The sequence below is a fragment of the Dermacentor albipictus genome, chromosome 4, assembly GCF_038994185.2.
Source record: "Dermacentor albipictus isolate Rhodes 1998 colony chromosome 4, USDA_Dalb.pri_finalv2, whole genome shotgun sequence".
In the NCBI taxonomy this organism is placed as follows: Eukaryota; Metazoa; Arthropoda; class Arachnida; order Ixodida; family Ixodidae; genus Dermacentor; species Dermacentor albipictus.
The window spans coordinates 176,233,772-176,249,600 of NC_091824.1; the positions used below are offsets into that span (position 1 = coordinate 176,233,772).

General features: G+C 43.4%; 1 protein-coding gene across 5 annotated transcripts in view; it reads right to left on the minus strand.

Annotated features, from left to right (window-relative positions):
- YME1L (ATP-dependent zinc metalloprotease YME1L) overlaps window positions 1-15,829 on the minus strand; it is a 185,911-nt gene that overhangs the window by 66,882 nt on the left and 103,200 nt on the right. For all 5 annotated transcript variants that reach the window (XM_065440431.2, XM_065440432.1, XM_065440433.1 and 2 more), the window contains exons 10-12: window positions 14,588-14,740; window positions 7,847-7,979; window positions 6,702-6,764 (exon numbers count right to left, since the gene is read on the minus strand). In XM_065440431.2, the coding sequence (XP_065296503.1) occupies window positions 6,702-6,764; window positions 7,847-7,979; window positions 14,588-14,740 (349 nt within the window). The remainder of the gene's footprint in view (window positions 1-6,701; window positions 6,765-7,846; window positions 7,980-14,587; window positions 14,741-15,829) is intronic.

The following is a 15,829-nucleotide window of genomic DNA, read 5'->3' on the forward strand; positions in this document are numbered from 1 at the left end:
CAACTGTTGCCACTAAAACAGTATGGTGTTGCCCAACTACAAACCTTAAAAAAAAAAAAAACACTCAATGAGGTATTGCAATCCATTAAGTGACATGTCATTCTGCAATAGCTTACACAATATTGAATCTACTGCACGGTTATCCAATACCCAGACATAACAGTGTATTAAATAATGCCTTTGTCCAATCAGTTTTATGAAAGTCACAAAGTCATCACATTCCTACGTTGCTGTAGTCAACGTGATTTGAGATGGACTCCATCACATTTGATTGTACTCGCATCAGATCTATTAAACAAGAAACAAGTTCTTCCTTTAAAATTTATGAGACCATATGATATACACAAACAAGCACTTGTCTTTAGAGTATTATTTCCCTACCATATATTTCTGCCCTGCTATGTGAGGATCGAAAATTTTAGTGCAGCACGAAGAGTAGGCCCAGTATTCATGGCCATTTCTTGAAATGTCCAAATAAAAACAAAACAAAACAAGTGTGCTTATCTGAATCTGGCGCCACACACAATCCATACAATTGGATTCACTTGACAAGGACATTGCAGGAACCTTGAAAAGGCACTTTTCTCACATTCCAGTAAAGATGTAAGCAGGGAACATTAAAAATTCCCATGCAGATAAGGATTCCAAGGAACTTCATCATTCTGTTGCCCACTTTGGCTTGGCGAAAAAAACAGTCTCCAGATAGCATACACTGCTGTGAATACCTCAGCCAAATTAGCAGTCGTGCACGGCACGTGGAGCACCTCAAAAGTGGAGCACAAAGTCATCTTTTTCTCACACTTTTTTTAAGAGAAGCCTTCTCCTTGGTCTTTACTAGTGCTATATTTCTTCATATAGCATATTCCCATGTGCAGCTGCTATTCACCAACAGCTGACATCGATCAAGAAGGGTGTTTGGATCAGTGTACTTCTAATCTTATGGCGTGTATTTATATTGACACATTTTAAAAAACAGGCTGAAGTAAGCAAAAATCTGCTTTCGAATTCCAATATAAATTACGTACTTCCTTAACTATAAACTCGAACTACACAAACTTGCCAACGCACGCTCACTCCTGGCTGCTTTGGGCTAGATGCTTTGGCAGACTTCACTTTGCATTGAACTATTGGCAACAGTTCAAAATGTGCAAGTTACATGCAGCTACTATCCACCGGTCAAGCTGGTGCAGGACAAAGCTAGTCCGCACCACGTAGCATGGCAAGACTGGAGCGCAAGTGTGCCCTCAAGCCCTGTTGTGAACAAAGCACATGTACCGCAGCTTCATGTGGCTGTGGTTTGCTAGGCAGCGTAGCTCACGAACCAGAAAGCTTCTTGCTGCCACTACAGAATGGGTGAAGAAAGCAGACTATCAGTTTGTTTGGCATTCAAATTACAAGGTGCTGATGCACAAACCGAATGGTGAACCAGCGACGGTAGTGAAAGACGTGAATGAACTCCAGGCCATCAGCACCGGAGTCTTCGTTTTTGGTGTTACTGATTTAATTCCAATGGAGCAGCTCGGTCTTATCGATAAACAAAAATGGTTTTCTTTTTTTGCTGCAGTTAAAGGCGTGAGCTGTTTACATATTGTCACGTGGTAGTGACGGTGAAGAAAGAAGCAATATGGTGGAATACAAAACTAGCTTTTATTGGGCGAACCTGTGCCCACAAAAACAGGCTACACTTATAACACAACGATAGCGGCGAACACGGTCGGCGATCGTCGGAAAACTGATCAGCGGGTCAAGCGCGTCGGCTTTTATAGATCAGTCATCGAATGTTCCAGATTACCTGATGGGACCCGCGTGTCTTCCACAAAGTTCTACACCATTCGTGTCACGCGATGAAATCTGATAACACAAGGTTCGGCGACAACAGACACGCGGATAGAAGCGTCGATAACTTTCCAGAAACGTCGGATACATGCAGGCGCGTCCCTCGCTGTGCGATTACAGTTGTTAAGCAGCGAAACGTGGTTGCCCGATAAAGATAAGTACACGTGTCAATATGAATGTACAATCTGCTTGTAACAAACTTGGTGAACTAGAAACCTTTTTCGATGACATAAATTACCTCTGTGATGTCATTATGTTATGTGAAACCTGGTACTTAAATGATGTTAGTATTCTTTCGACTACCGCAAAAGAAAACACTTTGCTTGAACAGAACAACTCGACGTGGCGGTGGTGTCTCTTTGCTGGTGAAAAATTCCATACCCTGTGACATATTGGAAGGCTTTACAACAATAATGCATAATGTCGAGTCATTGTGCATTCAAGCTGATGGTGTTATATTTGGTGTGTGCTATTGTCCACCAGACAATATCGTGCAGGAGTTCCTCACTTTTGTAGATCATCTGTTGGCGTATGCATGCGAAAACAAGCAAAAAGTGATCCTTGGCGGCGATTATAACATTGACATGAGTGCATGTAGTGCTAGACAGCATGACTTATTAACTACAATTTTGTCGAACGGTTGTATAAATGTTATAGAATCGAGTACTAGAATCACAATGTCCTCGGAGACCATGTTATTACAAATTAGGAGCCTTCATATGTGAAAAGCGCTGTTTTAAGCAGCCCAATTGGTGATCATAATCCAATGTGCATTTTTATCGAGCGCTAATTGAAAAAGGTTAAAAAAAATATAACTAGGGTATTTCAGAACATCAATGAGCGTACAATGGCAGCGTTTCAAACAGAATACAACTAGTAAGTTGGGAGGACGTACTTGAGGAATATAATGCAGAAAGAGCCTACAATATCTTCATTTAAAAATTCTTAGTTGTGTATAAGAAACACTTCACCGTCAAACAATATAAACCCAAGTCGGGCAGAAAACCATGGATTACAAGAGAACTATTAAAGGAAGTAAAAAAAATGCGAAAAGTTGTATGCCAGATTCATTAAAACTCGCGAAATTGCTTATCTTAAAGAATTTAAAGTTTACAGGAACAGTCTAAACAAGGAAATAAGGAAAACCAGAGATAACTATTATCTACAATCTTTTTTATTGTGTGATGGAAACTCAGAAAAACTGTGGAGGAACCTTGATAATATATTAGAGCGGAAACAACGCGCAGAACCTATTGAAAAAATTAGCCTAGAAGGTCGTTTACTGTCCGAAACAGACATGATGAATGCCTTTAACGAATACTTCCTGAACAGAGAAAGACAAGCGCATACACGCCCGAAAAACACTCTCTACCTACCCGGAAACTCAAACACAATCTTTTTCCATCCAACTATTGTTGGCGAGGTCTGCTCTGTATTTATGGCAATGAAAAACTCTAAAAGTTGTGATTCAGACGACCTGCAGATAAAACCCATAAAATATGTCGTACACAATATAGCCCCCATTCTAGTTCATATCTGTAATACCTCTATTGCTGAAGGCATCTTTCCATCAAAAATGAAGGTTGCTAAAGTCATTCCAATATATAAGAAGGTAGACAGGCTCAATATTCAATATTATCGCCCCATATTAATTTCACTGCACTTTTCTAAGGGACTTGAAAAAATAATATTGATCCAGTTAACATCCTTCTCTGAAAAATATCGCGTTGTCACGAAAGCTCACTATGGCTTTAAAAAAAACAAATCAACACAGTTAGCACTACTACACCAGAAAGACCATATACTGCAAAATTTTGAAAGGAAGCAACTGACAATAGGTATATTTATAGACTTTACTCAGGCCTTCGATCATATTAACCATAACCTATTATTAACAAAGCTTGATACGTATGGTAACAGGGGCCTCCCATTGCAGTTAATTAAGTCATATTTAGAAAAAAGACTGCAATATGTGCACATAAATAACTTTAAATCGTTTTCTGGAGAAATAAAAACAGGAGCCCCACAAGGAAGCATTCTTGGTCCGCTGCTTTTTAACTTATATATAAACGCTATTGTTCTGATCTATTCTAAGGCAAAATTTATCATATATGCAGACGATACCAGTGTGTTTATTTCATCGGCATCTTATACTAGTTTAATAAACAGCGCAAACGAGTTTCTCCAGAACATATTCTCATGGTCTATAGAAAATTATCTAAAATTAAATTCAAATAAGACAAAAACCGTAATCTTTTATGTGTAAGGCACAAAGAATCCACAAAGCCACACTTTAGAGATGAACAATGGGAGCATAGAAATAGTAAGTGAAATTGAAGTATTGGGTACATACTTCTCTAGTACGCTAAACTGGGATCGACAAGTAGACTCTGTAGTACAAAAGCTTAACCCTATCACAGGAATGCTAAACAAGAACAGATATCGTCTACCAACATCCGTAAAAATATTAATTTACCACTCATTATTTGCATCACACATTAATTATAGACACCTTGTGTGAGGCACAACAACTGAAACTAACCTCAGGAAAATACACTTGCAACAGAAAAAGATTGTACGTATCATTGCAAACGTGCCATATCACAGTCACAGTGAGCACCTCTTTAAACAATACAACATACCTACAATCTACATCCTATACAATCGCTCCCTCCTTCGTATATGGCACTCAAACTCAAACTCTGAAAACAGCGTAATTAATTGAATCGCTTGTTCGCAAAGAAATACAGCTACCTATATTACCCGTCACAAAGAATATTGGTCTATACCCCCTTCAAGAACCAACTACGGTTTGCAAATGACGAAAAATAAATTACCCAGACTGCTTAATTCATTATATGACGCTGGCATTGACATCATTAACATAACACGGTCAGAACTGTCGTTACTTATCAGAACCTTCTCCTACATAATGAATCAAGCGTAATTTCTTTTTCACCTGTATTCACGTGTGTCTTGTTAAACGTTTGTAATGACATAATTTTTGCTCGTCCTTTTCTTTCTCTTAATTATTCTAATATTAATCCACCAACATATCTTTTCACCTTTAATTATGCATTGTCAAGTGAATGCGATTTTCACTTTTATTTACGTATTGCCAAGTGTGTGTAATGTGGTGGTGCGTACTATCTGCATCGCTTTTATTTGTCCTTGTTCCTTTTATTGTTTGTTCCGTTATAGAATATTCTCTTGAATTGATTGACAACTGTAATTAATATTTATGTGTAATCTTCTTGGCGTACGGTTGATTGCGCTACTCACTGCCACCATGTAACACGGGGGCTAAGGGCACCTCAAGCTGCCTCATTGCAGCTTTTATCTTAGCCCCCGTCATTGTATTTTAGCAATGGAAACAAATGAATGAATGAATGAATGAATGAATGAATGAATGAATGAATGAATGAAGAAAGAAAGAAAGAAAGAAAGAGAGAAAGAGAGAGAGAGAGAGAGAGAGAGAGACAGACAGACAGACAGACAGACAGACAGACAGACAGACACAGACAGACAGACAGACAGACAGACAGACAGACAGACAGACAGACAGACAGACAGACAGACAGACAGACAGACAGACAGACAGACAGACACTGAGGACAACCGCATTTGGCAAGTCATAGGCGTCAAAGTCAGACATAGTGGCGTCTATATGAGCATCCAAAATCAAATCCGAGAGTTGTGCGCACAGCCTGCTTCTCCGTAGCCTTCGCAGTGCAAGGCATTGAAAGGAGCGGGAGCATCGCCAAGAGGATCATAGGCGACCTTTGAATGTCAATAACTCTGCTTCTGCTGAATGCATTGGAGTACATTTTGTGACAAGGTATTTCTGAAATAGTCCATTATAACTTCCAATGCATTTCTCAACTTCGATAAAAAGTGGTCCAGGGCCCCTTTAAGCCAGCTACTTCAGAGTATGCAGGCTTCTCCAAACTACACATCCCCACATAGTTCTTGTGTTCGCAGATTTTCTTGATCATTTTCAAGTGATATAAATACAAAAAAAAGTCAGTGGCTCGTAGAAAGTAATTTTTGTTACTTCAGAACACCATGCTGGTATTGGCTCCACATTGCCATTTTGGGAAACATTTCATACATCTTGCATAGTAACGTCCTTGACGTTCACTCATGTCCACCTACTGTTACCACACCGGGAATGAAGAATACTGCACCAGAAGTAAATCATGTGTTCATGCAAAAGCTTAGAAAAGTGATAAAAAGGCTCGCCATTTGCAATCAAACTAACAGACAGTTGTGTGAGGATGTTCCGGGCTAGTTGGTGTCAGCTTCACTACCAAGCTAGCATCATTTTCGGATTCATTGCTAGTGCTTTCGTCAACAAAAGATTTATTAGATTAGTGCAGAGCATGGTGCTTTTGCAAAGCAACACTGGACAGCTAGACCACTATGCTTTTGAGACGGCCATGAGAAAAGAACCCCTTGCCATCAAAATAAATGCAACTGAGATAAATTTAATGCAAAAAGAACCCGCAGATCCAAGCACCAACAGAAGACGAGTGGGAGGCCCAGCTGACAAGCCCAAGACCTGAGGACCAGCTACGGCTGGTGAATAGGGCCAGGCTATCAGCACAGGCCCATGGCTACCTGAAACAGGGTGGCCGCCTACCTTCGGGCATCAACAGCTTGGTGTCCGAAATAAATTTTATTCACCCACTCTAGATGATGGATGGTACTATGAATTTGTGGGAAGCGTAAAATGTATCGTCTGTCAAAATACTACACATGCAACAAGCTTTTAGCCATATCAGCACACAGAAAACAAAAAGGCAAAGTAAAAATAAATATGAAAAGAAACACACACAGCACCAGGCTTACGAACAAGTACTCACTTGTCAAGGTCATCCCTACGGTTGGTAGCACCAAGGACGATCACTCCTTCATTTTGCCTGAAACTACGAAACAAAAGAAAGGAAGAAGAAAAAGTTATGTAGATTCCACGCACTGTGGGAACTGACGTAAGCAAAGCTTTCTGTGCTGTTTGCTTTTATTGACGATAATTAGCAGTGATGTTGATGGCAAATGTTCAATTTATTTAGCATTTAGTGCAATACGAGAGCGGTGAGTTGATGGTAAATGCTACCTTGCGTGCATCACTGCAGTTTGTCTTCAGAGTACACAGAACACACAGCGAGACGTGTTTGCTTGAGGCATAATTGTGCACCATTGTCCATACTCTCCGAGAAGGTTAGTAATCATTGCCTCTCACGGCAAATCGCATCGGGCAGAAATGTTAAATTTTACTTGAATTATGGGACTGTACACGCCAAAACCACAATCGGATTATGAAGCACACTATTGTGGCTAACTACGGATTAATTTTGACCACCTGGGGTTCTTTAAAGGGACACTAAAGACGAACAGTAAGTCGATGTGGACTGTTTAGATACCATTCCAGAAACCTCGCAACACTTGTTTCGTGCCAAGAAAAGACTTAGTTTATGAGAAAATTGCATCTGAAGGGCCCAAATACCTTTGTCGAAATTCAAATCCCCCACCACCCAACCGGGGGAGTGGTGATGTTGCATATTCCATCACCGCCTTTTGCTGCCGTCGGTGAGTAAAACGGCGCCCGACAGACGGCAGTACCGAGCCAAGACAGAGCAGCAAATTTGCTGCTGCAGCTGCTTTTGGGTCAAGTGGCGTGGACTGTTTGGGTATCACGCGACATGATGTGGATGTTGAATTATCTGCAACTTGCAGTTTGCGCAAGCTTTGCGAGGCAGCAAAACCCGTGCGCCACTACGCGACAACTACTGAAACTTGAAAGTGTAGGTGGCGCGGAGTCGAATGAAAATGAAATGTTTCGAGTGCCTGCATCGTTGTCAGGGTTATTTCAATGAGTTCTTTTTTCTTAACGTGAAGTAGAACTGGAACAAATATAACATAATGCCATAGCTTCGTAGATTTGCTCAAATAAATACACATCCAACACATTTTGTCTAATGAAGCAGCACATGAACAGGAGATATCATACCCATCCATTTCAGTCAACAACTGGTTGATCGTCTGATTTGCATATGGATGCAGCACAGAGTTGGTTCTCTTGGCTCCCACTGAGTCTATTTCGTCAATGAACACCACGCAAGGGGCTCGCATCTTCGCTGTACCTGGAAAAAAAGAAACAATTACAGCTGTGTTTCAGAGTAAATAACAACAAGGTGTCGGCACAGATGCAACTACAAAGAGTGAATAAGTGCATCTCCTAATTACAAGCACTATTGGACTGCTGAAACTCGGCAGTTGAGTGAAGAACATTTAAATTGCTGAAACATGTTATCTCACTATGACCCATAAACAGTTCAGTGATCAAAATAACCAGGTGTATCTCACAGGTACTCCTGCGAGATACACCTCTCCTTTACTTGGCAAACAAGGAACCACGTCACATGGACTCGTGCAGGAAAGAAGCGCAGGAAGAACACTGCCAAGATCAAGTAAACAAGCGAAAGTGTAAAATAAAGCTTTCTAGTTGCGTTTTTCTGAATTAGCTCTGAAAGAATTGTAGAGAAATACATATTTGCGGAACAATTATAGTTCTTTTGGATCTCTCGGTTTCAGCTTACCAAGTAAAGTGCCAAAACCGACTCGTATTGTTATTTGGGAAGTTGCGTAACGATGCGTGGCTGCCATTCCTGTACAACTGCGTAGTGTGAAGGACGCCACGGTTCTAGACGTACTGCGCCCACGGCGGAAGGTTAAAAAACAGCTACATAAGCACAGCAGATAAGTGTCTTTGTCACGCGGATCTACTGATAACTGTACAAGCGTCATTCAATACACACAGAATCATTCTCCAGTTTTGGCGGCGTTTTCTCTACTTCCTTAATAGATAAAATGATGTTGATCCATAAATTTTTCACAAACAACGGTTATATTTGTTAATTTTTGCTTTTCCTTCTTGTTTGTCTGTTGCCTCGGCTCCTTCCCTTAATTTCTCAACTCTTTGCGACTCTTGTTTCCAGGTGCCAATTTTGCACGAAAATTGCTGTACAATTAGGGAGAAACCAGACAAGGTAACCAGTGACATTCATATTTCTTGTGGGTTTAACGGTTTTTGCAGGGTTTGATGATGGACCCTGTTTCGCATGATTTTGCACCTTATCTAACCGATATCACGGGTATATGGTTCTGAGGATCTGCCAGCGTCGCAGTGGTCCGCCACTCGAGGTAATAATGAAGCAAAAGTAAAAGTTAAACGCAATTGGTGTTTTCTCCGGCCGCAACTCGTTCCACGAGCATACAGACCAGCTGACTACAAACTGAATTCCTTTCCTGGTTCCTGGACCAGCCTAAGCAAAGAAGGTTGAACTAACAAAGCAAGAGGGATGCGCGTGACCGTTGCAATACGTGGTGGCGCAACTGAACGCACCTTGAGTTAAATGCACGGGCAGCGACTCGATGAGAAAACTGGCCTTCACACCCCAGGAGATCCCGATAACTACCACCATCCAAAAGGCATAAAAAATGCAGCAAAATGTTAACTGTCGAATAGTCGCCAAGTCTCAAGATTCATTTGTAGCCGCTTTAGGAATGTGGGCCCCCCCTTGGGTACATGCCTGCTGCTAACACTACCTAACAGCAGGGTTACTGGGGCGCAAATAGGAGCGGGATCTCCCTCTTTGGGTCTTGGTCGGTGAGCAGCACGGAAGTTTCGCGCATGCGCCAATCCATGCTTCTAAGAGACCGTCTCGTGAGGCCTAGGAGAAGGACACCAGAATGGATGAACACAATCATTTGAACGTGCTACCTTTGCATGACTGCACATGCGAACGACCAGGCAATGGTGTCCAGTATCGGCGAACATATTCGCTCAATATGCAGTCACGGTGAGTGAGACTTCTTAGATTTGCCGCACGCCCATCGGCATGTTCTGTGGATAGCAATTCGGCTTGCAGACATTAGTATATGAAAGGTGCAATAAATGCCCTTTTGATTGTTTGCACTACTGTGTTGTCGTTTTTTTGTCCCAAGGGCATGGGCGAGACCCTACATCTGGCTGCTCAATGTGGAACTCTTGGGGCATCGAACGATAGCTTTGACAGTTTTGCTCAGTTCGAGACAACCTTTGTTTGAACCGATGCGTAGGCCTAGCATAAATTATGATCGCTAGCGTCGGCAGCATGCTTTCTTGAGCAAGGAGACGGTGGCTATGACGTGTTTGACCTTGCTAAGCCTTTCACATGTATTTTGAGGAATGTTCGTCGGTACGAGAGCCACGTGGTCTGCAACCTGGGAAAGCGAGGCCTAGCACCTGCGGTGCAATGGCGACCCTAAAGTGAGTGAGCATGGAAGCCGTGTGTGTGGTCCGAATTTCTTATTTAGATGGCCTCTTCTATCTTTCTTAACTCTGGTAGTTGCGGCTGTGGGAGCCGGGTGGCCGCGGGTCACGGGTGCTGCTACGGTCTGTCTGGTATTGTGGCCTGGCACCACGCACACCGGCACCGTCTGGGATGGTGGCCACCGTCAACTCGGATGCTGTGTGCACCAAGTGGTGTAGGACCAAGCACCTCACAGAGCTGACGTCTCCTCACTACTGCCTGTTTCACGCCCATTTTAGGTGTTGTTTTTGGATGCCAGTTGTTGTCAGAGTAGCGATTCATTAGGCCTAAGGCATTAAGAAGCTGCCTGTCGCACGTGGAAGGACACAATCTCATGGACTGTGGCGTTGAGGTGTTGCACTTTGCTTTCTTCATTCTAGTTAGCCTCGCACAAATTGGAATTACTTGTTCGACTCAAGAAAGTGAGCTTTGTTCACGTGAACTTAGCATCTGAGTGGTCACCTGATCTTTTGCTAGCCGAGTTAAACAATGTACCACATGGGCGATGTGCATGCAGAATTCCTCTCCCTTGCACTACTTCAGTGTTTTTCGAGTGCATTGAGCGTACGCAGAATGAGCGGAGTCACCCGTAGTTTGCTGTTACTTGCACACTGTTCGCACTGCTGCCCCGGACTACGGTCAAGCCACCCCAGGCGATAGAGATGTCCGTGGCCACTTCGGTGCAGCAACTTCAGCGGCTGCATGTGTCTGGCTCACAACCTTTATAGGCTGGGAAGAGCTGGCATTCACCAATAGCTACTGCGGCTCTCCCCAACAGGGCACGTCGGTGAGATTGATGCTTGCTCACGCCGACTAGTACGTTGCCGTTTCCAGGATCCCAGCCTGGAGTCGAGTCTGCAGAGCTGCTGCTGTGACCAACGGATGACAGCGGTGCACAGTCACAATCTTTAAGACAGTGAAAAGGGGAGCGTGTGCCAGACGGTACATGCAGAACGCTCTGGCAAACGGCTAGCGCACTATATTAGTTAGTAGGCTTTGTGGATCTACTCCTCGACCTCGCTCAAGCATCGTCTGTGAAAGCCCATTGCCAGGCCATAATAAATGAGCATGCGCATGAGACCACACGCTGCGTCATTTGTACAGATTATGTGCAATGGTGGCGGTAGTAGACGACGAAGGTGCGTGTCTGCTAACTTCACAAACTGCTAAAGTGCGCTAGCTGCTCGTCAGGGTGTTCTGTGAGTACTCTGTGGCATGAGCTCCTGTGTTCACTCAAGATTGTGACTGTACACCGCTGGAATCCATTGGCCACAGAAAGCATTCGCAGTGCAGTGGAGTCGGGCACAAGTTCATGAAAAAAAGGACGAAGTTGCCGACTTGGGCCGATATGGACAAAGCCGTGGTTTTTGGAAACACGGGCACGATACATGCCCATAAGTGGTGCAATCTTGCTGTAGAAAGCAAAGGATTTTGCGTGCATCATGGGTCATGAAGACTTAAAAGCTAGCAATGGCTGGTTGCAAGGATTTAGGAGCCGAAACAGAGTGGTCAGGAAAAACATTAGCTGCGAGTCTGCCTCTGCTGACAGCGATGCTTCTGCATTGTGGGTTGCCGAGAAGCTGCCTGCCGTTTTCAGCCGCTACGAGGCGGGTAACGTCTACAATGCTGATGAGACGGTTCTGTTTTATCAGACGTTGAAAATCGCAAACTGGCGCTTAAAGGAGAAGACCGTCACGATGGCAAGCAAAGCAAACTCCGCATGACGGTTTTGCTTTAAGTCAACACTGATGGCAGTGACAAACAAATCCCATTAGTTATCAGGAAAGTGCCCAGCCTGGATGCTTCAAGGGATCAAAGCGAATGCCACTTATGTGTGGCCAATTCTAAAGCGTGAATGTTGTGGATGATCTTTTCTGACAAGTTGAAAAAGTTCGACGAAGACACCAAGTGACGAGGCTGCCAAATCTGCTTGCTGCTTAACAACTGCTCCACGCACCACATCAACGGCCGTCAGATGTCCAGCATCGAGTTGATGTATTTTCCTCCCAAGTGCACATACCTGATGCAGCCATTGGACAAAAGAATCAACAGCTTCAAATGCTGCCACTGCCGTCAGGGAATAGATAAGATCTTTCTGGACATCAGTTTTGAACAGCAGACGAACGTAAACATATATCAAACAATCGAGATGCTTGCTGGGTCATGGCAGGAAGTTGGAGCTCAGACAGTTTCAAATTGCTTCACCAAGGCCCAAATAAAGATCTTTCAAGATGGAACCTGCGACATTGAAGAGGAACCTGAAAGCCCACCTGATGTACAGAAGTGGAGGATGCACTACGTGCGAATGGTGCAGTGCCTGATGATGCTGAACTTGGCGTATTATTGTATGCTGACAGTGGCGCCATATTTACTGAAAAAATGTAAGATGCAGCACTTGTTGAAATTATGCAAGATCATGGTGACGATGAAGGTGCATCAGAGGCAGATCCACTCTTTGCCGTGCCTGGCGCGAAAGAGGTGACGGACATGTTGGATGTCTTGCGTCGTTCCGTCAGCACACAGGATGATGAAGCCACATTGCATGATTTAGCTTCTTTGGAGCGCCACTTAATATCATCGATCATGCGGAAGAAACAAGCTAAAATCATGCAGTTTTTTTCTCCTGAATAAATGTTTGAGAGGTGAGTTCACCTGAAGTGAAATCTATCTCATTTTGTTTTTGTTTTTGCATGATACTTGTAGGTTTTCACGTGAAACTGCATGTAACAAAAGCTGTATATAATGAAATATTGCGGACTTTCTTCAATTTCGTTATATCCAGGTTTAAAGGGGCCCTGAACCACCCCTCAGGCTTGGTGAAATAACATACTCCGCAGGGTAGCATATGCTGCTGTGAACTTCTCAGCCAAGTTTTGCTGTTGTATGCGATGCATGGAGTTCGCAAGCGGATCACAAAGTCTCCTTTCTCTCAAACAGTCGCTTTTCAACAAAAGATCCTGTCCTCATTCTCTTTTAGACACACTATTTCATAATTCCCTTAGACAGCTGCTATTGGTCGATAGCTGACATGAAGCTGCGGTTGGTTACACAGCGTAGATAACGCAGCAACCTTGGGTTTCCACCACAAGTCCACTGGCTAAGCACAATGTGGCTTGCTGAGGACAACCACATTTGGCTGATGTTTAGCGTGTCGTAGGCACCAAAGGCGGAAGTCGTGACGTCTACGTTAAAATCCAAAATGAAATTTGAACTGCGCGCCACGGCGACATTTAGAAGGTGGAGCGTTGTGGGCACGCCCCACTGCGCCGTAGCCTTCGCAGTGCAAGGCATTGAAGAAGGAATGGGTGCACATCGGAAGCCGTGTTTTACTGCCAATAACTCCACTTCTGCTGAATGCATTGAAGTACTTTTAACGGCAAAGTATGTCTGAAAGGGCCTATTTTCACTTCAAATGCCTTTCTCTACTTCGATAAAACATGGTTAAGGGCGCCTTTAACTGTATGTGGCTTGCTTGAAACTGTAGCACCTTGAATCGCAGCACCTTGGATGTAGTACCTTCTGCAGCTGCTGGCTGGCAGCAACAAAAGTTTATGCTCATGCCGTTGCAGCAGTAGCTCATATCCCCATAAAGGAAGGCAACTTAGCAATTTTTTCTTAAAAACCAGGTAATTAACTGTGGCAAGTGGCACACTGATTGACACAGACTCCAAAATGCAATCTTTCTGCTAAGTTTTCACAAGAACAGTGCAGCAGTAAGTGCAAAACCTTTTTTCGAACATGCTAAGTGAAATATGCATGTCCCTGTACAGCATGATGCAAAGGGTGCTAATGAGATTGGTTGCTTGCTGGGCTAGTTGGTTTATTACAACTTTTGTAACAGTGCTCTTTTTACTTGGTCTCTATCGTCGTCCATTCCTTGTTTTTTAGCGCTGTTACATAAGTCGCTAACGAGATGCACCCAACACAGGCAACCCATCAAGATTTGTTCAGAAATGTGGAGAATACGAGTAGACTAGATTCCTCAATTATAAAGTGCTGAATCACTCAAATAATCTTACATTGCAACATGAAAGGTTTATAGTGAATTAACTCCTTCACGCATAGAAGTTAGTTTCTATGAAAAAAACTGGCGTGGTGGTCGACACATGCAACCACCACACCAGAATGGCTTTCTGTGCTTCCAAACCAATTGATAAATTGATAGCTTAACAGAGACACACTGTAGATTTTGAATGCTGATGCTGCTCTTGGATGTTATTTCTTCAGTACATTCTATACCACCCAGGTGCATGAGGTGCTACACAGCCGTCACCTGTCAAACCAAGGTTGCCAACAATACGTCACCATGGGTTTCAAGCCACTCCTGTGCCTTTTCTCCAGGCATTTCTCCATTTTTATGAAAAATATGTTTATACATATCAAACATGTGGACTCACTGAATAGATCCCTGACCCTCCGTGCGCCCTGGCCAACCAAGATTTCGTCGAATTCAGGGCCCGCCGCATGGAAGAAGGGCACATTCGCCTCACCAGCTACAGCTCGAGCCAACAGAGTCTTGCCAGTGCCCGGAGGACCCACCAGCAGCACACCTGCAAGCCCAAGAACAACTATTCCAGCACCACCCACTCCACTACAGTGCATCCCATTACCCGACCACGTCATTCCACAAGACCACTGGTCCATATTTTGCTCATCACATGCTTTCAGAGTCCATTTGCCAAAATAACAACATTCAACTTGCATTCACCATGTTTGTTTTTTTATAAAAACTCTTATGAAACCACAAAATCTATGAGAAGGCAGAGCTTCATGAATACCATGCCAACAGCTTTGTCAGATCATTATGCACCAGCAGAGTTGCACAACCTTCGAGGCTTTTAGCTCTCCTTTTGTCCTTCCTAGCATGCTTAAAGCCCTCAGAAAAAAAGAAAAACATTAGCCCCCTCCCCCTAAGACACACTGTCATGCTGCATTCCTTTTTCATGGAATCTCATGTTGCACACAACTTGACCTGTTCACTCAGGCAGCTTCCCACACAACTCTCCAAGCTGCAGCCCACTTTCGTCTCCTTTGTTCTGCTACTCTGCTATGTATGATGCCTCACTAAACACACGCAGCACTGTGTAAAACAGGACACAAAGTGTGTACATTTGTATTAAGTTTGCTGCAGATGCCACAGTGTAAAATTAAGCTTTCTGGAAGTCCCGCTAGGCTCATCAGACTATGTTCATTTCTTCGTTATGATGCTTAAAGCCTTTGCAGAACAATTGCAATAGCAATGAAATTTTTTGTTTTGCCTCAAACGCGCTGCCCATGTTGTCCCCTCTAGTTTTCACCACTGTAATGACCATCGCACAGCTCCTGCCTCCTCCTATAATATGCCACAGAGTAGCCCAGGTGGACTTTGTATGTGGTGCAATGTGCAATTACAGATCCCACTTACATGGGGTCGCTGTTGTGACAAGCTTCTTGCCACTTTCCCCACCCCCCCACAACTTCTTGGTTCCAAGTGAACACTATTCCTGCCACCAAGTTGAGTCTTCGTTCTGAGTTGCAAGTCTGGTCAATTCAATTTCATCATGCCTGCTGGCTCGTCAATAGTACTGTATGGAAACATAGTTGTACAGTCAACAGCAAAAGTTTACGGGATACAGTTACCCCTTCAAATGCAAATTCCT